Source organism: Pantherophis guttatus, chromosome 5 (genome assembly GCF_059756535.1).
Source record: "Pantherophis guttatus breed Tessera chromosome 5, ASM5975653v1, whole genome shotgun sequence".
Classification (NCBI taxonomy): domain Eukaryota; kingdom Metazoa; phylum Chordata; class Lepidosauria; order Squamata; family Colubridae; genus Pantherophis; species Pantherophis guttatus.
Window position 1 is genome coordinate 104,406,566 of NC_142067.1, and position 26,813 is coordinate 104,433,378.

General features: G+C 38.7%; 2 protein-coding genes across 7 annotated transcripts in view; one reads left to right on the forward strand and one right to left on the reverse strand.

Moving 5' to 3' along the window:
* The window catches only part of FARP1 (FERM, ARH/RhoGEF and pleckstrin domain protein 1), a 155,153-nt gene extending 143,467 nt beyond the window's left edge, over window positions 1-11,686 (forward strand). For all 6 annotated transcript variants that reach the window (XM_087871498.1, XM_087871497.1, XM_034418288.3 and 3 more), the window contains exons 24-27: window positions 300-463; window positions 3,028-3,135; window positions 8,404-8,555; window positions 10,127-11,686. In XM_087871498.1, coding sequence (XP_087727624.1) covers window positions 300-463; window positions 3,028-3,135; window positions 8,404-8,555; window positions 10,127-10,208 — 506 coding nt within the window. In that variant the 3' untranslated portion in view covers window positions 10,209-11,686. The remainder of the gene's footprint in view (window positions 1-299; window positions 464-3,027; window positions 3,136-8,403; window positions 8,556-10,126) is intronic.
* Window positions 11,687-13,341: 1,655 nt separating this feature from the next.
* The window catches only part of STK24 (serine/threonine kinase 24), a 34,904-nt gene continuing 21,432 nt past the window's right edge, over window positions 13,342-26,813 (reverse strand). Inside the window, exons 7-11 of the mRNA XM_034418393.3 lie at window positions 26,605-26,750; window positions 23,899-24,022; window positions 21,257-21,325; window positions 18,542-18,678; window positions 13,342-17,825 (exon numbers count right to left, since the gene is read on the reverse strand). Coding sequence (XP_034274284.1) covers window positions 17,789-17,825; window positions 18,542-18,678; window positions 21,257-21,325; window positions 23,899-24,022; window positions 26,605-26,750 — 513 coding nt within the window. The 3' untranslated portion in view covers window positions 13,342-17,788. The remainder of the gene's footprint in view (window positions 17,826-18,541; window positions 18,679-21,256; window positions 21,326-23,898; window positions 24,023-26,604; window positions 26,751-26,813) is intronic.

The window sequence follows — 26,813 nt, forward strand, 5'->3', positions numbered from 1 at the left end:
TTGCTACGGTTGAGAAATACTGTTATAGATAATAATAATAATGTTCCTGTGCACAATCCTATATTGGATTATTGATTAATCAATTGGTCATTAATTTCTTGTTGGGATGCTTTCCTCAGGGAAAAAATACCTTTCTCTTTCCATATTCCTGTTTTCCCTACACAACCAACTCAAAACACTAATATGGCTTCTTCAACCATTTTGGAGATTTCCCCATATCAGAGACAATCTTTTGCTTATGATTTCATGCTCCGTATACAAGGGGGGAGAAAAAGAGGCTTTTTCCCTGCATTTCGTAGAATCCCCTGAGGAGCCCACTGTAGACCAGGAATCGGAAGACGATCTCAATGCATCCCGCACCTCACTTGAACGTCAAGCTCCTCACCGTGGCAACACTACGGTGCACGTCTGCTGGCACAGAAATACCAGTGTCTCCATGGTCGACTTTAGTATTGCAGTGGAGGTATCTGGCTCAAAATGGCTTGGACTGCAGCTCGAAAGAACCATCTTCTTCAGGCACCATTTCCTTTCCAGTCATTGCCCTCTTGGTTAATTGGAAACTATTAGGTCCATTCAAAAGACATGATTTTAACAGGCGATTTATGAATAATTTGGATTTCCATGTGACACCTTTCATACTTCTAAATTAATTTCTATATATTGATATCAAGAGGGGTTCTTCTGAGTATTTTTTTAAAAAAAAATCCTCAGTGTATTTGGAAAGGGCAATAAGTCTATCCGCTGCAGTCTGAAATGTGCATTTCTATGCAACTTGTTTTATTTTCTGCTGTCTATTGTTCTCTGGAGCCTTACAATATTCTCCTCTCAGCCTCATCTGCCTCTCTCATGTTTTCTTTACCAGAGGAAATCTCTCTGTGTATTTTTAAAGATGCATTTTGACTGTAGCTAAACCAATTTGACACAGAGTAACGAGGTATGGAATCCAAAACATTCTCATCTCAAATCAGGGAAATTTGCATGGAAAGTATTGCATTCTCATATCAACTCATGTGAGTTCTTATGTGGAACTTCAGTGTTCAATTTTATCAAAGGTAAAGGGGATATTTGTGGAGATCATCATTATTGTTCTGCTTTCAGTTCTTCTTCATAAAGTAAGGCTCCATTCAACTCTGTTGAAAAGTAGAAGGAAACAGTTCTTCTGAAGCACTTACATTTTCTATAAAATTGAGTTCAAGAGGAAAAAATAACATAGAATTTCATTTAAATTAGAAATTGGTTTAGCTTCTTTAAGGTACCTGCAGACACCCATTTCCAAAGGAATGCCTCTAGGTTGTTTTGTCTACATGGGGGAACACATTGGATATACATGCCTTAATTTTATAGAATAAAAGGTTCTATAGATTTAAAAATAAAAATTTTAAAGAACTAAATCTTTCCCTTGGATTCAGACACACTTGGTTGCAATTTCCTCCAAATACATTTGCTTCTGAGAGTGTGTGTTGCATGTTCTACCAGTATCATCCTACTACTTCACCTCTGGAGATCAAATGTCGCAGCCAGATCTCCCACTCTGGAATTTATCCCATCAAACAACCTAGAAGCAGATCCATGTGCACTCACACATCTGTCTTTAGTTCCACAGCTTTTCCCATGACCAGCAAGTTACAGTCCTACTTTCCTAATTCTGTGTTTAATGTCACATCAGCATTATAGTTTATGCTTTCTCTCTGTGTCTTTCCTTCTTTCCCTCCTTCTTTTCTCTTTTTCTTGTGGTAGAAGACCCTCTCACTGTCAGTGACTGTCCTTCCCCACCTGTTGGACTGATCAGTGATCAGCGGCCTGTTTCCATTTCATATGTCTGCTGGTACCGAATGCAAAGCCTGTCCTTTTATGATACCCTTCAGAAAATGAGGTAACCAAAATCAAAAAGTAGAGAATTGGGACTACATGTGTGTTATGGTAGCCCAGTACACACACATCCTTGTCTGGTTTTTTTGAAACTGGAATGGTTCAAAATGAAAGCTTTCAAAATGCAGTAAAATGCTTGTTAGCCCTGTTGACAATTTGGAAGGCAATAGTGTTTCCTTTTAGCTGTTTTGATAAGAGCGTAGTTCATTATGCTGCTAATCGTCAAGCAGAACAAAAAAGAATAATAAAACATTTCCACTAAGAGAACAGAGATTCAGAAAGATTGATTATTTTTAAGCTGATGTGTGGGTTTATCTCCCCTTTGTCATAATCATTGGATGTGTTTGATATTTGGCATCTAGCTTCTTTCAAGTATATGATAGGCACACATTGAATCCAAAGCACTTTAACTATTTCACACACCCCAAAATTTTTTTCAAAAACTTAATTCAAAGCAAAGCCTCTTATTTATGCAAGTTTACAATCTACCTATGTTTTACCTATTAAAATCAGTGGGGCTTAAGTTATTGTGATTAAGCTACCTTTCTAAAGATGACTTAAGAGAAATGTATTCATTTTTCTGGACCCTTTTAAATAGTCGTGTCAGGTGAAATATTCTTTATAAATTTCCCCACCAGCACAAAGAATTATAATTTAGAATCATAGTAAAATTGTCTTCTAACCACACACCCTTAAAATTAAATACTCCAGCATCAAATCTGCTTCAGCAAGTGGCTAGATTTAGCTAGTCTTTGCTGATCTCTGGAGCAAAGCAGCCCTGGTAACTAGTTGGAAATGTTGGAAGCCATGAATTTTAGGCCTAGAACATAAGACGGGAAGTCAAGAGATCATTCTGGAAAAAAGGGCAAGGGCAAAATACTTCTTTAACTTTGTCAAGAAAATTGCATGTCTGCCAAACCACCTCAGTTTGAGTGGGGCTTCTAATAAGGTAACAGCAGATAATTTATTTCTTGCTAGCTCAACTTACAAACCGATCTCACTCAGAAGCTATTACCGTTTACAACAGACAGAAATTGTTCCAATTTAGGCCGGGAAAAAATGCCATTCTACATGAGCCTTGCCTGCTTTCCCTCAGCTTGTTTTACCATCTCCGTGTATTTTATTTCGTTTGTTGTACTATTTCCCTCCTTTTTTCAGAACCAACTTTCTGGAAACCTCCTGCGAAAATTCAAAAACAGCAATGGGTGGCAGAAGCTTTGGGTAGTGTTCACCAACTTCTGCATGTTTTTCTACAAATCTCACCAGGTAATTGATTCTTCTGAAAGCAGAAAATAATCTTTATGTTAGGTTTTTCACATTAGAGGATTGAAATGCAGGATTGATTAGCCTCAGGAGAGCTAGTATCGATAGTCCTTGAGTTATGACAGCAATTGGGGTAAGAATTTTCATTGCTAAGTGAGGTAGTTGTAAAGCCTGACTGTATCACTGAACAATGGCAATGGCAGAACAAGTGCTGGTTATTACAATCATTAGATGAGTTAAATTCTTGCCAGCTTCCCACATCCAACAGTCTTGGGAAAGGCGGAAGGAAGTTGTAAGTCACTCATGGGCAGGAGAGTGGCTGTTGCCAAGTGAGAGATGGAACAAGGGGGTATGGGGAAGTTGTCAGAGAGAGTGTGTGTGTGACAGTGCAAGGGATTGTGCAAGAGGTGTCACATGGGTTGTGGAGAGTGAGAGGGGCTGTGTGGATCGAAAAAGATGGTAGGTGAATGAGAAGTATGGTGTGGGTCAAGGAGAGTGCAAGGGAGTGCGCTGGAGTTGCGTGGGTCAGGCAGAGTGTGAGGGGATGTGCAAGATATGCATGAGGGGCATTGCATGGATTGGGGAGGATATAAGAGGGTCCATGAGAGCTGTTGTGTGGGTCAGGAAGGATAAAGGACTATGTGAGAGGGTACATAAGAGGTTTAATGAGAGTCAGGAGGAGTGCAAGGGGTGTGCAAGAGGTGCTACACAAATAAGAGACAGTGCGTGGGGGCAGTGTGGGTTGGGGACGATATGCAGGATGAGTGGCTGACACAGTGCAATTGCAGAGGATCTGGGAGAGGGTACACAAGTGGGAAGACTTACCTCAAGTGACTGGCGTCCTTCCTGCTGGCTTTCCCATAGATTTTCTTAGGAAGCCAGCAGGAAAGGTTGCAAAATGGCAATTGCATAATTGCACTGCGTTTGGCAACCAGTCATAAGTGCAAGTGGAGTTGCCAAGCACCCAGATCGTGATCACATGACTATGGGGCTGTTGGGACTGCTGGAACGCCCAAGGACTGGTTGTAACCACCATTTGTTCAGCGCCATTGTAACTTTGTTGCTGATAGTTACTGATTTATTTATTACATTTTAATCCTGCTTTTATTACTGTTTATAAGTAACTCAAGGTGGTAAGCATACCTAATAGTCCTTCCTTCTCTTTTTGGGGTGTGCTGAGAGAATGACTGGCCCAAAGTCATTCATCCAACTTTCATGACTAAGGTCAGACTAGAACTCATAAGTCTCCTGGTTTCTCACCTGGTGCCTTAACTACTAGACCAGTGATGGCTAACCTTTTTGCTGTTGTGTGCCAAAAGTGGGAATGCCGGGGGGGTCACGCACGTGCACGTGGGTATAATTCAATACCCACCACGCCCCACCCCCCTGCACATGCATGCGTGATCCCCTGCGCTCAAAAAGTTACCAATAGGCCCGTTTTTTGCCCTCCCCGGGCTCCAGACACTTTCTTGGAGCCTGGGAAGGGCAAAAACGGCCTTCCCCACCCGCCTAGAGGCCATCCAGAGGCAGGAAACGGCCCATTTCTGAGTTCTGATGGGACCGGAAGGCCCAAAAATCAGCTGGCCAGCATGCACATGCACACTGGAGCTGAGTTAGAGCAACGCTTGCGTGCCCACAGATATTGCTCTGCGTGCCACCTGTGGCACATGTGCCATAGGTTCGCCATCACGGTACTAGACCAAACTGGGTCTTAGCTGAATGAATGTTGAACGGTTTAATCAGGTGGTTTGAATGGTCATAAGTCAAGGACAGCCTGTATTAGAAATTTCTGCAATGAAATTGTGCACTTCCATGAGTGCTGTTTGAAAGCAGCTATTCTGTTAATGGTGGCTTTGGTTCCTACATTTCATTTCTCTGAGGAAGGGTACACCCAAGGATATTTGAGATTAATTAATATGAAGCACTTTACAGAAAATGGATCAGCTGCAGGGAAAATTAATTATGGATAAACAACTTGGAGAGAAAAATCAGCACTGAATTCTACAGTTTATTCCAAAGGCACTTGATGGATTTTTGAGAATTCCAAACGCTTCAGTATTTCAGAATTGGGGGGTTTAAGTGGAAGTGTACGATTAATAACCCTGCAGATAAAACTAATATAATTTTTATCTGCAGAAGCCTGCACCGCTACAGAAATCTGCTGTCCAGACCTCTACTTAACTTGCAGAGTTGTTAATCCTTTAAAAAAAAAAATAGGTACATTCCTGCTTGCCCTCAAAAGAGAAGTTTATTCTTAGTGTGGTATTTTGCTACTGGAAAAGGTTAAATTTATAGTAAGAAAGTAGCAGTTGAAATGTGATGTCCAGATTTACATTGGCACAGATATGGCTATGTGTGGAAAACAGAGGAACCGAACAGATTGTGAGCAGATGGAGCACAGAAAATCAACGAGGGAACACAATAAGCAATGCGGCCTCATTCTTTCTGCTTCTTGCCTTCTTGTTCCATCCAGTGGTTTCTTTATGGACTCTGTGCATCACACATAAGAGTGTAAGCCTACAGAGCCCCCTCATAATGTTAGACTTTTCAGCCCTCTTTCATCTATTGCACTAACAACAATGTAATTCTTTGCTTCATTACTATACCATCGTTATCTTGAAGATCAGAGCAATCGCCTGAATTATGGGCCTTTTCTTGAGAAAATCCTTATTCAGCTATCTTCAAATATAGTTGTGATGTCAGCTAAGCAGGAGGTTCAAGAAGAAGATGGTGCTCTCCCTATTTCTCCTTGTGCTTCCTGTCTTATATTAAGATACTGTGCCACAAATGTATGAAATGCTGTAGTTAATTACTTGCCTTGGACAGAGATTTCTTGTGGAAACTATATGTGTGGTGGGCTTTTCTTAATAGTCCAAATTTCATGAAGCAAGCCCACCAAAGCTAGTACAACTAGTCCAGAATCCCCATCATTAAGCAACATAGTCATAAAGTTCAACATTGCATATCTGTGCCATTTAGCAATGGCAGTTCCTGCAGTCCCATTTGTCATTAAGGGAGGACATCATGTGACTGAGACTTCCAAATTCCTTCCAGCTTCTTCATTGCCTTTGCTTTTGGGAAGCCAGTAGGGAACATCAGAAATTGCAGCTATATGACCGCTTTCTTGTTAACTTGCACATTACATTATTTTTCATGTATAGAAGAGCTAACAGTTTATTCTCAGTCTCTTCTTCTGTGATCTCTCTGCTCTTCCCTCCTTTGCAGAGCAAAGAGATTGGATAAAAAGAGATTTCATGAAAATATTGCAAGCTGTTTGCATAGTGCATTTGTGGGTCCTAGCTCCAGGCTGCCAGTATAATTGCATTGTTTTTGATGTGTAGAAGAACAAACAGCTTACTCCCTTGCAACCCTTCCTCTTCAATCCCTCTGCTCTTCAAGTAGATGGGAGAAAAAAACCACAGGTCAGATTCAGAACACAACATATTGACTGTAATGGTATTCATGAACTGAGGGATTCTTCAAAGGTAACAAATGGTCATCAATTGATTATATAATTATTTTTTCAGCACCTTTGAATGGTTGCTGACTGAGTAGTTGGTAAGCAAGGACCAGCCGTATGTACTGTGGAAACTTTGCTTGCATCAACTCAAGAAACTGAGATAAGGAACAAGGTTGCCAGTGGATGAAGGTAGTCCTCAAAGAGTCTACCATGAACCATACAATATTCTAACCATCCTCTCCATTCCATATAACTCACAAATAACCACTGAATGATGAGCAGCCATTCCTTTCCACTTATACATCTGGCCAAAAATAAATACAGTAGACAACAGGAGAATGAGAAGCTATGTTTTCAGCCATCATGTTACAGGGAGTATAGTAATTGTCCCAGGAGTGATTCACATTTAGGTGCAACTTGTGTGGAGTCCCTTTCACAGAAACTCTTCTCAGTTCCAGTGAGATACAGAATATGGGGAAGAGACTGCCTTCTGCATATGAGAGTAACCTTTTTATAAAGCACTAAAGACATGGTTGTTTCCCTAGGACAGTGATGGCTAACCTTTTTGCCATTGCGTGCTAGAGGGGGCGGCGGGGGAGGTTCTCTTGCACACGTGCCCACACCCATAATTCTATGCGCCCCATCCTGCGCATGTGCGTGCAATCCCCCTCCCCCCTGCTCCTGCATGCGATGGCTCGGTAGGCCCGTTTTTCTTTCTCACCTGGCTCCAGATCCTCTCTATGCATCTGGGGAGGGTGAAAACAGCCTTCTCCACCCCCTCGAAGGCCCTCCAGAGGCCTGAAACAGCCCATTTCCCAACTCCCAGTTGGACAGGAAGTGACTTTTTTGCTGTCCCCAGCTTCCAGAGCCTGTCTAAGAGTTTCTGGAGGCTGGGAACAGCAAAAAATGTCACTTCCTGTCCAACTGGGAGTTGGGAAATGGGCCGTTTCAGGCCTCCAGAGGGCCTCCGAGGGGGTGGGGAAGGCTGTTTTCGCCCTCCCCAGACGCATAGAGAGGATTTGGAGTTAGGTGAGAAAGAAAAACGGGCCTTCCCGACCTTCCCAGGCCCTCCAGATGCAGGAAACAGCCTGTTTCCCTACTTCTGGTGGGCCCAGAAGGCCCGAAAATCAGCTGGCCGGCATGCACATGCGCGTCAGAGCTGAGCTGGTGTGCCCATTGATATGGCTATGCGAGCCACCTGTGGCAGGCATGCCATAGGTTCGCCATCACAGCCCTAGGAGGTTAGGTAAACTCTGCTGTTGATTTTTATGAGCAGAGTCTTTGTTTTATCCTTGGGTGCTGCTCAGAGTCAGCTGTGTGAGATGAGCAGTCATATAAGTCATGTAAATTCCTTCATTCACTCACTGGGCTCTGAGTGTAATGGTGAAGGTGCTGGCCAAGAAACCAGGAGGCAGTGAGTTCTAATCCCACCTTGGGCATGAAGAAACAGCTGGGTAACTTTGAGCCAGGCACTCCTTGTTAACTCACCAAACAGGGTTGTTTTTCTGGGGAAAATAGGGAGGGGAATTGGCATGTTTGCTGCCTTGAGTTGTACATGAAAGAAAAGATGTGATTAAAAAAAATCTAAGGAAAGGGAATCTTGGGCAAATCCCAGCCCCTAGGCATGTGCACAGTGCAAGATAAGAAGCCAATGTCTTTTGGGGGAGGACATTCCTGGGTTGTCTTTTGCTTGAAACATACTGGGATTTGATGTTAGGAAGGTAGTTTTAAAGTTCTTTGCATGTAGTTTTGTCAATTTTTGAAGCGGGGCCTTTGCTATTGCCACAACCTCTCTTGCCTTTTGTTTTTAGGACAATCATCCCTTAGCTAGCCTTCCTCTGCTGGGCTATTCTCTTACCATTCCTTCTGAATCTGAGAACATTAATAAAGACTATGTCTTTAAGCTACATTTCAAATCCCATGTGTACTATTTTAGGGCGGAGAGTGAATATACATTTGAAAGGTATGTTTGTTTACTATAATTTTACTACATACTACGCTGTTAAATTCTATCATTAAAAAAGGATGGGTAAACAAGTACTGTTATAATCCAGCCAATTTAAGTAAAACATGAAGTCTGTCAAAGAGCTAAAATATCAAATTGTTTGTTTCCTGCAAAATGTAAGTTGGATACAGACTTCTCCAGTCTAGATCCAGGAATTTTCCAAGATTACTAAATCACATTTTATTTTGCTTATCTCATGAATCATTTCCAAAATCTTACATCGTTCTTAAGACAAGTTGTCACAAGCATTTTAAAAAGCACTAAAATCTGGTAACATCTTGTGAAAGAATATCAAAATGTTGTGAAACTGAAATGTGCGGTATCTAAAGTTTTGAAACGGGGAGTAGGGATTGTAATTTTAAAAATTCCCCAAATATTTGATAGCTCTTTAAGAGAATACTAAATCAATATAAAGAATTTATCATATTTGTAACATGTGCAGAATTATTCGCCCAGGAAAGGAAATATTGTATAAGGCCTCTCATACCCCACAAGCTGTTACAAGGGATTCATTTTTGTTGAGAAACAAAAGTTATATAGTTCATACTAGAGGTGAACAAAATGTTCTGTGCATGACTTAGATCTAAGCTAGTTTGTGTTTGAATCCGGACATGTACATTTAGGATATTATGGCCCATAGATTGTTTACTTACATGTACAGACTGAAATGTGATTGTGCAGGACAGAAATTATTTGGGATGGGATTGATAGGTAAGAGTAAGAAACAGCCAAGAACATTAACAATCTGAATAATCATTTCCATCTAACAAGAAAGTGAAAAACGTGGTACTGGTCTTGTAAATTTTCAAACGTTATATAGTGAAACTTAAATATTCTATAGCAAAATGCATTTAAATAAATGTGTCTTGCTCTATAATATAGGTAATGTTTAGTTTACAAATGGTAGCTGAGTGCAGGATTTCTCAAATTCCAACTACTTTAGTGTGTGTGGACTTTAATGCTGGCTGGGGAACACTCATCTTAATCCTGCTGAGGTGAGAAACCTCTTGCACGGAACCACTACTACACTCTTTTTCCCTCTACCATCACACTGTTCAGAGTTGAGGTTTTAAGCTCTTCCCATATGAGATCCCATCAGAATTCCCATGCCTAGTTGGTTATCCCAGAGAAATGAACTTGAAAAGGGTGGAACAAAGATTGGCATTCCAGTTCACTTTTTTTTTCTGTATCCCACTGTGGTCCTCTTAATGTTTAGCAAGGCTATTAGGATGGAAAAAGCAACCTATGTCTTTGGGACAACCTATGGGAAGAGTTATCTTCATTGTTCTTCCCCAACTCCATACCATTCTGGCCAACCAGATCAGCTGTTGGAAAAACAGACTGGAATAGAATTGAGAAAGAATATGTTTTGCAGACTGGAGATCTGTTCCTTCCCTTTTCCCAACCTACTGAGCTCTCCCAAACTCACCTAATAAACAAACATCTTCTGTGAAGCCACATCCACAACAAAAAAGCTTCCCACCTGTGCAGTGTAGCAAGTCCTGATGTTTGTCTTTCTTCTTGCTTAGGTGGATGGAGGTCATCCGAAGTGCTACAGGCCCAGCCTCACGGGTCCGTGTATTAAGTCATGAAGAATCCCATGTTTATTGATGGCTGAACTCCAAATGGTTCATTCCAGCAACTGCTGCTTTTTTAGAGGATATTTGAATTTACTTTCCCCTTTTAAGATTTAGTAAAATACAAATCTATTAAAAATGTTTTGGATCAGCTTTTGAAATAATGCCTCAGCAGATTCGTTTACTATTATCAGCCACATGAGGGTTTCATGTCTTGTATTTGTTCTTTAGTGTGGTTTTTTAGCTTGTGCCAGTATTAAAATATTGTTCCTTGGAGTGCCAAATGCCAAAAGATATTTCTTTGCCTCAAAAATTTGCACCTGAAATATATAGACCAATTTTGTAGCAACTTCATTTTTTTGTATTTCCTTAAAAACAAGATGCCTCTTCTTTAATATACAGACCCTCACAATGAGCTTTGGACTGATTTTTGTTTTGGTTATTTTTATCTTCTATTCACTTCACCACCTCAACATAAATCTTCAAGGTAAAAGTTCTTTTATTTTTCATGTTTCTACACAGTTTGCTTGTAAGAATTAAAACTGGCAGCCAAATATGTAGTTTGTTCAATTCATCTCACTTCTGGAAGTTGGAAATATTTCCTTCCTTTACTGTCAGATGGGTTTGCTTGCTTTTTTCTGATGAAAATTCGTATTGAGATAGAAAATCATGCCTGAAAAAGAGTTTACATATTTTACCCCATGAAATACTCGTAACAATGTCTTAGGAAGTTTAAGATGGTATAAATAATTTGTGTAACAAAATGTCAATATCTGTGTTCTACAAGGATTGTGGCATTAATTTTTTGTCAAAATTGGTGTTTCAATAAGAACAGGTGCAGGTGCATCTCTTCAAAGGAAACATTTGTTTCTGTAATGTTTTGTCCCAATATATTCTGTGCTTCTGCACCTTTATAAGTGGTACTATAAATCAATTCATATTTTGTCTGTACAAATTTGGAAGCAATTAGATAGCCTTAAATATGTTCATTTAATCAATGTCCAGCCCACTTAAAGAGTCCAAAACAGCCTTTCTCAACCATTTTTCCCCCTGGAGGAAGCCTTGAAATAATTTTCAGGGCTCAGAGAACCGTTGCATAAAAATCGTTCTATCTGAAGCTCACGGTACATTACTATGATTAGCGAGCTGGGTTGCAACATATAAAAATTCCAACCTTTGGGAGTATTGGCATTTAATGGCACACAAAATTTAAAAAACAGTATTTTTTTCATATAATAATGACCTCTCATGGAACCCAAGTTGAGAAAGGCTGTTCTAAAGATTTGACTGAGAATATACACTTTCCAGCAGTTGAAATAGATTTATTGTGTATTATTAGGTGTAATATGGATCCCAGCACATTTGTCACACATTTTAAGAGAAATGGTTACCACCGTATCAATCAATCTCTTGCTTTAAGAGCAAGTTTGCCAAATATAGAGGCTCTGTTGTATAAACATGTTTTAAGATTTGCTTACTGAAAAGGGAATAAAATACCTCAACAGCTTTAAACACTGTATAGCTTTGAGGGTTTCTTTTGAGGATGTTTGTTTCTTGCCATTTACAAAACAAGTTATTTTGAACGTGCATAATTGATAACACATAATTTATATGTGTGCAGCTGATTTAGGCAACTTAACATAAGTTCATCAAAATGAGCCCATGAAACGTTGTCCAGCCACATGCATGAGCCTTCCTTTGGCCTACATATCCCAACATGCATTTTGCAATCCAGGTTTGGTTCAAAAGTTTTTCTCTCCAATACCTCTTCCCCTCTCTCTCTCATACACACACACCCCCGCCCCCAGGCTATGTTTGATTTTTCCAGCTAAACCATGAGATTGAAGCTGAATCCTGGAAGATCCTTGTTGCTGTAAAAAGAGCCACTCCTTTTTAATTGTTGTTTTGTTTTTAAGTGGTGGAAAGAAGATGTACCAAGTCAACTAGGCTGCTTCTGACCTCATTATGTCTCTTTGAAACCTCCCCAGCTTCTTTTGTTTCTTAGAGAAGTAAACAGCTACAAATAGATTGGGGAGAAGAAAGAAGTAAAACCAAAAACAGCTGGAACTATAGTTAAAGAAGGTTTTGCATATAATTTTGAGGGTCATATAAAATCATCATGCAAACTTATGACCATCTTCCTTATTTACTACCGTAGCTGCAGCTTTTAGCTTGTGCCTTTTCTGTTCAGCAAGGTTTGCAATGGTCTGGATTCAGGAGCTGGATTTGCTTCCTGGGAAGTCACAGTATTGTAATGCTAACGGTGGCACAGGTTTTCAGCTTTTGCCATTGTCTGTTCCTCAGGGTATAAATACCATGAGCACAAATCACTTATTCACTGTTTTCTATTACCTATCAGAGACTCTTGCAGGAACATTGCTTTATAACAATTTATTTCTGCTATTGCTATTTAGATTTCCATACAAAATATAATAATCACACCTCCTTTTTTTAACATTGTTCCTAAATAAAGCAGCAACAGCACTGAAAGTGGATGTAAAGGTTTTCCCCATTTTACTCCAAAGCTATACCTTCCAGATACAATATGGATGCCAGGGGTGTCAAACTGGCGGCCCGCGGCTTGGATGCATCATGTGCAGGCCACGCTCACCGCAGCTCCACGAATGGGAAAACGTCACAAAACATCACGTGATGGCAACGTGACACCATGAGTTTGACACCCGTGGTTTATGCACTTCTATGTTTGGTTTCAAATAATTAACTGAAACAGTTTGTGCCAATTGCATTGATATATATATATGATCAAGGAAATATCAATGCAATTGGCACAAACTGTTTCAGTTAATTATTTGAAACCAAACATAGAAGTGCATAAACCATGGGTGTCAAACTCGTGGTGTCACGTTGCCATCACGTGATGTTTCATGACGTTTTTCCCATTCGTGGGAATATATATATGGAATTCTGTTTAATCTAGCCATGATTGGGGGGAAAATACTCAAAATTCTTAGGTAATATTTCCATCTGTACACAACCTAACAGTTTGATAAGAATATTTACATCCGTTCTTCCAGAACACTGCAGCCATAACAGAATTTGGACTTGCAATAACACAATAGCTTATGATTCTGTTTTTCCCTTTGTCACTAAATTCTGAAGTGTACTTTCTTGTAAAGTATGTGATATAAATACGCTGCTCAATGACATATCAAAATGGTTGTATTTCTTTATTTCTGTGTCATGAAACATACAAGGTTTTGAGAATAGGTTGATATCTGACATAAGCAAATATACTGTATACAGGTTATAAACAGCAGAATTACAGAAGTAAACAGAGCCTGATCAAAGAATAGGTCTTCATTGCATATGTCACTTGATGGCTAAAAATGGGACCTCCATGGATAGAGATTTTAAAAAGGCATTCCCAGATGCTTATGAAAAAAATAAGCCAGATATTAGACTGCTATGTTGTGCATTTCCAAAAAGCAACTGTTGGCCAGAGTTAGACCTTTGCTATAATTTAGCAAGGAAATCATAATTTTATGCTTCTCAAAAAAAAACACCAAAAAAAAAAACCATCCAATTCATAATTAGAATATTTTATCCAGCTACTGTGAATTCCTCAAGTATGTAGATGTTTTGTATATTCAGACTCTACTAAAAGTTATTAGATGATAGAAGTATACAATTACTGCTCTCTTTCTAGTATCAATAATTTTAAATCTGAAGACCTTTAAAGTTGATTTATGGCTCTAACAATTAAACATCTCTAAGAACATTTCTAGTTCACCATAATGTACAACAGTAACTATGCTAACCTAAAAAGAGCAAAAATAATGTCTTGTGACATCTTAACCAATTTATTATGGCATAAATTGGATTAGAGATCAGAGAGATTGATTTACTACAGTGTTTTGAATTGAAAACTTTCCAGGAAATATTCTGGGATACTTAGTGTAATTTTCTGAAATATTACAAGTATTCTAGTGTACAGTGTTATATACTCTTTATGTTGTGTATATAATGGGAAGGAGGATTTTATATGCTAATTTAAGCACTTTCAATGTTCTATGCATCATATATGCACATATCTTTGCTAGAATAGCCTCCACCTTCCACCCTAAAACCCCTGTGTGAAATGACTTGTTTGGACATAATGAAAGAGCCATAAGTTACATTGCTAATTCATTTTATAAATTTTGAAAATGAAAAGCAAAGAAACAAATCCTTTCCACATTGCTGGACTAACCTTCTACTTTGTCAGGTGCACAAGTGTTACTAAGATTTTGTATACATCCATATACATTATGGGTGCCAAAGGGGGGGGGGAATCAATAGATGGAAAATCCACCAAATTCTACATGTAACTTTGCAAAATTAAGTTATTTGCATTCTACAGGTATTTCACAGCATTCCATACCCCCAATAAATAATTGCTGACTAGTAAAATTTCATTCGTGTGATAAAATGGACTCCTGCACATGAACATTTATAGTAGTATATCAGGAAGCCTTTAAAATGCCAAAATAATTGCTTTGCCATTTTGTGTTATTTACGACTTCAATTCAGTAGCAGATTGACAAGGATACAATGAAATCTAGTTTTATGTTTGTGCTTTGGCTCACTGCCTATATATAAGGGAGGAAACCGAATTGAGGACTTTGTATCCCAACATACCTGTCATCTTTCAACTTCCAAAATTAAATCCTTCCATCCATTGATACATATATAAGCCAATATACAATACACCCCCGTTTGCACTAATGGCTGCAAAATTCCACTATTATCGAAAGCAACTTCAATAGGTTCTAAACTATTACAAAAATATCAATACTGAAAATTATGTAACATACAAAATGCTTCATATACTGTAAGGGTCAAGAATCAATCAAAATACAGTGCAATGAACTCGGGGGTGGTGGTGGAGGGTGGCACCTAAATGATTGTGAGTAAACAGAAGCAACTTCTCACAATTCCACAAGAAAAATCAGTGGTCTCAAGAGTTCATTTACAAGTGTGTGGCTATAATGGAAATATATATTCTAATTAATAGTTAAAAAGTGGCCCAACAGACCCAGATAGAAAACCTTTGCAGTTTGAAAGACTTGGCTTGCTTTCAGATTGTTTAGCAATTTCATTATGAAAAATGGGAAATTTGTCCACTCTACACCAGCAAATCTTGGTGCCCTTTAGTAAAACGAAATATTACCTTATTTAATATGCAGGAAACTGCTATCAACCGCCAAAGACTAATCCTGAATACATACAACACTGCAATGCTGGATTTTTTTAGGACAGTTCTAAAACAATACTTAAAGGCTCAATAAACAGTATTGTAAAGTTAAACAGAGTAAAAACGGACTCGAAACAACAAAAGGTGTTTTAGAGTTTAAATTTGGTTACAATATAATGCAAAGACAATTTGCTTTCACCAAGTTGTTTCATTTATACCAAACAAGATGTCATTTTGAAATTCTGCATATTTACAATTTATATGGGATTAAGTCAATTAAACTGATATTTAAATAAACTGCACTGGCTCAAACAGCAAACTGGCAAAATAGTAATCTTTTAACTGATTTAAAATAAACAAGCGTTTGTTGGAAAAACCATGTCTGTAAAAGAACATAGCTCTGACAAAATATTAATTTACTAATTTTAAAAGAGCCAGTCATTGAGGTCCTTTTGGTTTCCATTTAACAAAATCTTTCAGTCAACATTCTTGCAATCCAAAATCTTAAAAGGTTACCAGATCTGGGACTGCATACAAGCTTAGCTGAAAATTCGAGAGAGATTTCTCACCTACCTCGCCCTAATTCAATGTGTAGCTTACTTCATGCTACATTTCACAGACTGTAAACACTGGAGTAGAGACTAATACAAAATCCATCCAGTTAACATCACGTCCATTCTAATGGGATGGCAACATGGCTGACTCAAACACAAGGCAGTAAAATATTATTTCCACTCAATTTAGTAAATTGTTCAATCTTTACATTGATAAGAGGATATTACAGGTTCTAAACATTCAGTGAGTTCATTTCCATTGACACAATGGGCCCATCCTTTATACCATTATTATACTTTTCTCAAAACAAATTAGAAAGGAGATTTTCACCAAAGGCTTGGTCATAGGGTTAAATCTTCTACAGCAAGTTGTCTTTTGGAGTTACTGTGTTATTTATTTTTTTAAGATTACAATACAGATTTCATATTGAAATCAAAACAGTGTAATAATATTGAAAGCATTAATTTATTGTAAATCAACAAAGAGCAAGCCCTTTCTAAAATTCTTGACTAACCACAACCTTTTAACTACATTTTTATTCCACTTTTCTCCAAATACCTCAAAATAAAAATTCAGATGGGATTTCTATCATGTAGTTATTTTAACAATAGATAAGAGTTATACTGTACTAGTTCTTACCTATTAAAGTGAACTGTAGTTTTCTATTTTAGATCTTAACGAAATTTCATATATCTTCCTCTACCACACAATGAATTTCAGATATTAAACTAAGCCCAAATATTGATTTCAATGATTGTAACTAAAGTTGCTCGCATTTTTAAAATTCTTTTTATAACCAGTATTTTGCAAAATTGCCATTATTTATCCAGAATTTCTAGGAAGCATATAAAAAAGTGCCTTTTTCAGTTATATGTTAACATTAATTCCAAAAGAAAACTATTAAAAACAAATTTAAACTTTGGATTGGCACAATTTTAAACAAGATATAAAACCATGAAGATAAGCAAAACTAGAGAACTGCAAAGAATATGATATCCTAAATTAAAACAATCAATTTCGTACCATGATTAGAAACAAAAAAAAAAAAATGCTACTGTGTAACACAAAAAAAAAAAAACTGCATCTGAGGTATAAACTGGATTTTTATAGCACGGCTTTATTTCTGACCTATAAACAAAGGTCAAGCAAACCCTGCTATAATACAATTTAAAATTTTCATAGAAACAAAGACAAGCCTATAATAAGTTGATCTATCTGTCAAAATATTTACCTCACTAGTATCATCTACAGAAGCTCTTGGCAATTTGTACAGAGGAATCCGTATGCATGTCAAGCAAATTTCAGTAAAAAAGTGACTATATACAAATTTGTACACAGAGCCAATAATACATCCAATTCACAGATTTTTTTTTTTTTAACTTAAAGAGGTTGCCTTCAATTCTTTTAAACCCCAATCCATGTTAAATGTAAACGTGGAACATGGGACTGAACTCCAGACTTCCATTTCTTTCTTAAAACAAAACCTTAAAACAAAGAAAATGGTGGCAGTGCCACTAGTGCACACATTTCAGATTGAAATGCCACCCACCTATGGATCCTTGAGCTGAAGGCCAATGACTTAACACAAGATACCTGAGATTTCACAATAGCTTTAGTTCCTAACTGAAATCCTAAATTTACATCTCAGAAATGTATAAAGATACCTCCTTTGAATATGTGCATTATTTTTTAAAAAAAAAACCTATACAGAGTTGAAAAACAGTGCTCTTGCTAAAACACCTTCTTCTGTTGATGCACTTTCAGAAATGTCCATGTGATTGCCTGCCAATTGTGGAAGACCAGCCTGAGAACAGGTGCCTGCAGGCGCCCCACTGAAGTAGCAAAAATGGCCACAGGGTCAGACTTCAGTGGGATGAGCTGCTCCCTCCAGCTACTGAGTACCTGGGAAGGGAAAAAGCATGTTGTTAAAACAAAAGTAGTGAACAAAATGTTTTACACAGAAAATAAAAATAAATGTATCTCAGTTGCAACCTTTTAGAAAAATATACTCCTGCACTTAAAAGCAGAGTCTTGAGCAAGAATTACGATTGGGAACTAGCTTTCCAAAGCTACCTTTCTTATAGGTTTTTTTAGAAAACTACCAATTTTCTAAATATGCAGTACCAATGACCAACACATGCATACGCAGAATATAAAACCACTTTCACTATCAAAGAACGTTATGAGCTTAGCGGGTGTTTTTCTGAGTTTATATTATCTGAAATAGATATAACCAAAACATATTTGCTATTCTGGAAGTATCTATGACTTTCAGCTGGCTTAACTTCACCAACATCAAAACAAAAAGGCAAATATTTCCATCAGTAAAATACATGTTGTTCCTATTCTGATAGAAACTAATATTTGCTATGGTCCAATAGGAACAATCCAATAAAAAATTAAATCAAAACTGCTTTAAGTTGATATTGCTATTTTTGATACACTAATAAGAGTTCTAAACATTCTAAGAATGTCATTATCATCATCATCATCATCCTTTTTATAAAGATCCAAAAAACACAGTTCCAATGATTTTAATATGAATAACAAGGATAGGAAATGTGTGTAGTAACTCTGTCCAAAGGGAATGTTATTGTTAACATTATTGTAATTAATACCTCTGAAGCCGCTGTACTAGCTCAGACACCATGGTATCTGAAATTCCCGGGCAAGCTTCTTCAGCTAAATAAATAGCCTCTCTCAGTTCTTCTATGGAGCCCATGTTTCCCCCACAAGCTTGGCTTCTCTCTTTCAACTAAAAATCAGAAGAGGATTAGTTCTAAGCATCTGAAACGTTTGCAAAAAAAATGTGTATGGATAAAAAAAAAAATAACAACAGAGCTCTGCGCTTTGTAGAGATTGTGTGGAAACATACAGGGTGCATATAAACCATTTTATAGAGTCTGAATAAGCCTTAAATCAATGCAAATTAGAAAATACACATTTTCTATGGAACTCTAGGAAGTAAATGAACTTCAAATTAGCAACTGTTTGTCAATTTACATAAGAGATGTAATCCAGATGGTTCACCACTAACACAACAGGACCATTTCTGTTATTTTGATCACAACTATTCCTGCTCTTTACCACTTCTCTTTCCCTACATTAGAAATCCTTTTTATAAGTAGAGGAGAAAGTAACACAAGCGAGGCTGAGGTGTTTAAAAAAAAAAATTACACTTCATCATTTACACTACATCAAAAATCCTACTAGCATTTGAAACTATCTTATTTTAAATTGCTTTTAATTTTTATATTGTTATGGTTTTATTTCTGGCTGTACACCACCCTGAGTCCCTCGGGAGAAGGGCGGTATAGAAATGTAATAAAATAATCAATAATAATAATAATCTTTAGGGAAGTGAATTTCCCCTGGTACAAGCCGAAAAGAAGGTATTTTTATTGCCTTTTTAAAAAAGAAGTCCTTACTGATGCCCAAGACGCAGCATGAATAACAGTTTAAGAAATGGCAAAGTAGGAACTGCATCACTAAATGCCTAGTTAAGTCTGTGTGGAACAACTTCACATAGGACAACCCACATCCTCCTTCGCTGGGAGCTGTTTTCCCCCTTGTGGCATCACAAAGGCGCCAGGTTCTTCCACTGCTGCTGCTCCCAGACCAAAGTTGCTGGTTTCTCCACCCACCCTGCTCTCGGCTGACTTTAAAGCCATGGAAAAGAAGATGGTTCTCCTTTCTTGAGAACCAGTTCCACTTAGAAGAGAAGTGAGAAGTCTGGCCCTAGCCCCCTGCGTGTCGGATGCCTCAGAGCTTGACAGCCTCCTCTCTCCTACTTAACATTCACATGAAGCTGATGATGGAGGTCATCTGGTGACACAGATTACTTGGCTCCCCTTTCACCCAACTAATGTCTTCAAGGTTCCATCTCCATTTAGAAGGCTGGGTGGGGTATGGATGGAGAAATGGCTCAGGCTCAGCTCTAGCAACATCAAGTGCTGTGCGATTTAGGATGACAAGATCATGGAGATCTTCCATCTTTTTTTGTGGAGGGGACTGGGCTGCCTCAGTCACAAATGGTATGCAGTTTGGTCTTGCTACTTATGCTTCTGGAGCAGATGAAAGTCTTGGTTAGAAGGGCTTTTGCCTAAATCCATCTTACATGTCTATGGCAACCATGCCTAGATTGGGAGGCTCAGCTATTGCACAGTCATACCTTAGTGACTTCTTTACTGCATTACTACAAGGCATTCTAGATGGGACTCCCTTTGAAGAATCCACAGTTCAGCAGTGCAGGTAATTATGGGCATGGTATGCATGTAACACTTTTTACCAGAAGGTTTCTGGCTATAAAACAAGGTACTGGTTATCTATCATGCATAAACTCCTCCATGGTACAACCAGAGGATATTTAAGGGACTGTCTATCTCCAAGGGTTGCTGCCCACCCAACAAGTTTGGATCCCATCTATTGAACTGTGCATCAGGTGAGTTTTGGAAAGTCCATCGTTGCCCCGAGATCTGGATGCTTCCAACCATACTGGTTTTTAGTAAATGCCATGGGTCTTCCTTTGGATTCAGGGCCAGGAGACTGCATGAACCATTAATGTGTTGATATTAATGCAAAATTAACTTTGACCTCAGCACTACAAGTTTATATACTCTTTGTTTTTATATATCTGTTTTTCCTGGATTCTTACTTATTTTTATTTCTTTACTGTTTTTATGTTGTAGACTGCCCAGAATTTTTTTGAGTGGGTAGCTCTATACACTGAAATAAATATAATTAAACTGAAACAAATAGGTGCTGTCACTCCAACACGTGGCACTTGCCACAATTTTGCTGTGACAATCACCACGTCAAGATCAGTGTACCCTCCTCCCTCACCTTACACCTTTGGTGGAAGCAATCATGGAGTCAATAACGTGGATGGCCCCCTTTAAAAAATCCCTATCCAGGATTCCCACCTGCTCTAAAAAAAAGGTAAGTCATGGCCTTTCTGAAGACATCAACATCCCTTTTATTTATATTTATATGTCTATTTAAAACTTTTATATAGTTGCCCATTCAATATCAAATTTCGGATGGCTTCTAATCAAAAATTAAAACAATGACCAAAAAAACAACATAAAAACCATACCAAAATCTATTAAAATCGTAAGCATTAAAAACTTGGCCCAAGTTAAGCTTCCAACATGCAATCATTCATTAAATGCTCTCCCCATGCATCACAAGAATTGAGCAGCTTCTCTTTCAAAAATGCTTGAAAGATTCGCTCATAAGAACAACTCTGACTGCATTAATTTTCCCTTATTTTCTCCCAACTTTTTCATACAATCTCTAAATGGGAGAAGAAATGATTAATCCAATGATATTACCTCTGTGAATAATGGCGATATAATTGTAGATAAGCTTCGAGATGCAGGGCGCCTTTGAATGGTATTTTCCTTTCAGAAAAAATATATATATATTGCAAATTAGTTAAAAGAGAATATAAAGACTTGTAAGAAGCCAGATTGCCTGTAAAATTGCTTATTAAATTCTTAAGCTACAAACAAGATAATAGATATGTATCAAATTATGTGCATGGCAAAAAGCCTGCTGGAATTGAACAATGCATTCAAACCCTAACCGAAAAATTAAATGTAGCAAAATACATATATCTGATGGAACTTTGGAATGAGCCAATGGAATAAGTCAGAAAGAGAAACAAAATAAGAGAAGGGAATACAAGAACATAGGTTCACACCCTAATTGTACAACTGCTTTGTTTTTTCCCTCTCCAACAATAGCTCTTCAAATGCTTAATCAAGGATTCCTTTGAACCACATCTTGAGCTTTTCATTGGAATGGGGGACAACGAGTGGCTGTGGCTGCCGGCGTCCCGGTATAGCCAGCTGGCGCCATCGCTGGTTATTGGGGGCAACTCATTGGCCCCCACGGAAAGGGCCCGCAACTTGGGTGTCCTCCTGGACGCACGGCTGTCTTTAGAAGGGCATACGACAGCCGTGGCCGGGGGGCCTTCTATCAGGTCCGCCTGATTTGCCAGTTGCGCCCCTTTCTGGATCAGGACTCCCTACGCACGGTCACTCAAGCACTCGTCACCTCTCGTCTGGACTATTGTAACGCTCTCTACATGGGGCTCCCCTTGGGGTGCACCCGGAGGCTCCAACTGGTGCAGAATGCAGCCGCGCGGGGGATTATGGGAGCGACGGGGCGCTCCCATGTGACTCCTCTCCTGTGCGAGCTACATTGGCTTCCGGTGGACTTCCGGGTGCACTTCAAGGTGTTGGTGATCACCTTTAAAGCGCTCCATGGCTTAGGGCCGGGGTATCTACGGGACCGCCTCCTGCCACCAATTGCCTCCCACCGGCCAGTTCGCTCCCACAGAGAGGGCCTCCTCAGGGTGCCGTCGGCCAGGCAATGTCGGCTGGCGACCCCCAGGGGGAGAGCCTTCTCTGTAGTAGTACCCACCCTCTGGAACAATCTACCCCCAGAGATACGAGTGATCCCAGACCTCCGGACTTTTCGTCGGGCTCTCAAAACCTATTTTTTTTCAGTTAGCCGGGCTGTCCTGATTTTATGATTGGTTTTAATAATTTTGATATGGCTTTTAATTGGAATGTTTTAAATTAATGGGCCAAATTTATTTAATTATTTTAAATTTATTTTAACTTTTGTATACAAAATGTTTTATTTTTTGGCTGTTCACCGCCCTGAGTCCGAAAGGAGAAGGGCGGTATAGAAATTTGAATAAAGATAAAGATAAAGATTCTCAAATCAGGTCTGAGAGTTTTAGAAGATTAAGCAGGGCCAGCATTTCCATTTCTTGGGAAAAGGGAGGTTCGGTGGAATTTGAGGATGATAAACGTGCAACCTTTATTTTGGCCCTCAAAAAGAGGAAAAACACTGCCGCTGAAAACTTTTGCTAACTTTTCAACATATTCTTGGGGAGGGAAAGATTTTGCTGCTAAATTGCAGGGACAGTGATCTAAGGATGCTTTGTTGCAGTGTTTTTCAAATTTGGCAAGTTTAAGGTGTGTGATTCAACTTCAAGGCAAACTACAAGTTTAAGATAACAACTCCCGGAATCGAAGTCCATGCATCTTAAACTTGCAAAATTTCAAAACCACTGCTTTAGGGACTGCAGAAACAAAGCTGGAGACAATTGGGCTCATGGACTCAGTGGTGGAATTCTATTTTTTTTACTACCGGTTCTGTGGGCGTGGTTTGGTGGGCATGGTGTGGCTTGGTGGGCGTGGCAGGGGAAGAATACTGCAAAATTCCCATTCCCTCCCCACTCTGGGGCCAGCCAGAGGTGGTATTTGCCGGTTCTCTGAACTGCTCAAAATTTCTGCTACTGGTTCTCCAGAACCTGTCAGAACTTGCTGAATAGCACCCCTGTTCATGGTGTTTTGGAGAACATAAGCAGACTCCCAGTTCTTTGGATTTCAGCCGCTGCTGCCCTTTCAACTGATTCTAAATAAAATGATAACTGTCCAGACTTTCCAACTTGCAGGATAGAGAACATGTAAGAGCTTACTACAGGTAATCAAACAATAATTCAGACTGTATTTCATGCTGCTTTGCAGCTGCCAACCACTGTTGAGAAACCATTTGTCTCAAAGAAACAACAGCCTTGGGTTTTACATTTGAGTTTTCAAATTTCACCAGGCTCAAGGTTGACTCAGCCTTTCATCCTTTCGAGGTAGGTAAAATGAGGACCCGGATTGTGGGAGCAATAAGCTGACTTTGTATAAAAAAGAACACCGCTTGGGGGGGCCGAAAGCCCTACTAAGCAGGTATATACAAAAGTATGAAGGCTATTGCTTAACGCATTGTAAGCCGCCCTGAGTCTCCGGAGAAAGGGCAGCATATAAATTGAACCAATAAAATAAATAAATCTGCATAGAGTTAGACCTCACAATTTAGAAGAGACTTCAAGATAAGTCAGCCATCAAAACAGGCATTACTGTTTAAAATACTACATTAATGCCCCACAATATTAATAGTAAAATACCTTGTTTCTTTCCCACTCGTGGAGTTGGGTCGCTCCGTTCTCCAGATTCTTCGGATCTTTTTCTCGGATCGTGAATATCCAGTCACCCGAGTCACTGCCACCTGATGCCTGCTCATCTGTTTCACTTTAACACAAATAAATTTCTGACATTTACAAGATGGTCTTGTTATTTATGAAGAACTGATGACAGTACAAAACTGGCATATTCAATCATATTTGAAGGCAACAACAAAAATCTAACTTATATTAGAAATAAAAATGATACAAGGGATGTTTTTACTAATTACGAATTAAGGCTCCTTAGTTTAGCTCAGATAACAACCTTTGTATCTCTTGGAAACTTGTAGGAAGCAAATTAAAGCAAACAAGCAATGTATTTGTTTATCCCACCCTCATTTGTCTTGATTAAAATGTTAATGTTTGTTCAAGTTAAAATAAGTCAAGTCTGTGAGCGGACAGAAAGATCTTTTAATAGCAAGTCAAAATCCTACAAAATGTTAAGATAAGTAGTATTTGTATTTGCTTTATCAAATTTTGTATTTGACAAAGTAGACCACAACCTACTTCTTGGAAAAATGTGGGATAGACAGCATCACCACCTGGTGGATTTGTAACTGGCTAACAAACCATACTCAATGTGTAGTCCTCAAAGGAACTACATCCACACTGAGGGAAGTAAGCAGTGGAGTACCCCAAGGTTCCATTTTAGGCCCAGTACTCTTCAATATCTTCATAAATAATCTAGATGAGGGAGTAGAAGGGGAACTCATCAAATCTGCAGATGACACCAAGATGGCAGGAATAGCTAACACCTCAGAAGATAGACTCAAGATCCAGATGGATCTCAACAGACTTGAATATTGGGTCCTGTCTAACAAAATGAAATTCAATGTAGATAAAAGGTTTTACACTTAAACAAGAAAAACCAACTGTACAGGTATAGACTAGGTCAAACCTGGCTCAATGCCAGCAACTATGAGAGGGATCTTTGAATCCAAGTGGACAATCACTTAAATATGAGCCAACAGTGTGTGGCAGTAGCCAAAAAAGCCAATGCAATTCTAGGCTGCATTAATATAGAATCAAGATCATGTAAAGTATTAGTACCATTTTACAAAGCCTTAGTACAGGCACACTTGGAATACTGCAAACAGTTTTGGTCACCACAATATAAAAAAAAAATGTAAAGACTCTGGAAAGAGTGGAGAAAAGTGTAACAAAGATTATTGGGGGCTGGACACTAAGACATATGAAGTTGCAGAAATTGGTTATATCTAGTAAAAAGAAGAACTAGGAGAAATATAATAGCAGTACTCCAGTATTTGAGGGGTTGTCACAAAGATTAGGGAGGTAAACTACCATATTTTTCGGAGTATAAGACGCACCTTTTTTCCCCCAAAAAGGGGGTAAAAATTTAGGTGTGTCTTATACACCGAATGTAGCACCGCCCACCCACTGGCCCCCACCCTTTGGCCTCTGCCTCCCAGCAGTTTACCTCCTTGTAGCAAGCAGCAAGAAGCAGCTCGTTTCAGCTTCAGCACAGCCTAATTAGCACAAGTTGATTGGATCGGCCTCCCGACTCTCAGCTGTTTTGTCTCAGCTGTTTTCCATGGGCCTCTGCTACTTGCTGCAAGGAGGTAAATTGCTGGAGCAGATTTTTTTTTTTCCTTGTGCTAATCAAGCTATGCTGAAAACGAAAACGAAAGTAAAGCAGGCTGTTTGCTGTAACGAGGCAAAATTGCTGGGAGGCAGAGGCAGATTTCTTTTTCTTGTTTTCCTCACCAAAAAAGGTAGATGCGTCTTATACTCCAAAAAATACGGTATTTTCAATAGCACCAGAAGGCAAGAAAAGAACCAATGGATGGAAACTAATCAAAAAAAGAGAAGCTACCTAGAACTAAGGAGAAATTTCCTTACAGTGAGAACAATCAACCAGTGGAATGTCTTGTCTTCAGAAGTTGTGGGTGCCCCATCAGTGAAGGCTTTCAAGAAGAGACTGGAAAGCCACTTGTATAAATTCTTCTGCTTGTGCAGGGAGTTGGATTAGATGACCTCCAAAGTCCCATCCAACTCTGTTATTCTATGTGCTATGTATATTTGTGAATACATGTTTAGTGCCCAAATATATAGTAATCAATTTGTTCTTTCAAATAGATTAAATATACAATAGAGAATAACCTAACATTTATTCTGTTTTCTCCTTCCCACTATAGAGTATATATTTATTCCCTATATTTTCTTCTCAAATGAGAAGATCCATTTGCATGATTCATGGTTAGAATCAGTAAGAAAGAGAATTGGATATGGCCAGTGGAAAGACTAAGGTTATGGAGAAAGCCTCTAAGAGAAATTCAGGAAAACTTTCAAGACCTTGAAGACTCTTCAAAATCAGGGATGATGGTAATGATTTTTAATTTCTGTATATAAAGTGGTAACAGAATTGCCAAGAATTAGAAATACTGAGATAAGGGATGATATTTGTCTAAAACTTTGCATTCTTAGAATGGTAGAGTATGCACATATTTACTTGAACATAATTTTCGAGAACATTACGTTGGCTACAAATCTTTTGCTACTTTTTAAGAGATTGATTCAGAACACATCTAAGAATAGACTTCTGAACCTCTCTGTGAATCTCATCCATCGTATCTGAAGTACTCCTTCATCCTCAAACACCAAACTGATAACTTTTGGGCTCACACTCACCCATCTGAATCTTCAGAGCTGGAATTATCATGATTCTGCTCGGCCTTCCATCTTTTATGTCTGTCAATGAGATCTGTCAAGTAGGAAGTTTTCTTTGCATTTCGTATTATAAATTTGTGCTTCAGGAGTTCTTTGGCCGTTGGTCTCTTAAAAATAGAAAGTAAGTTTCTTTACTAAACTGATTGTAACTATTGTAACTAATCAGTTAC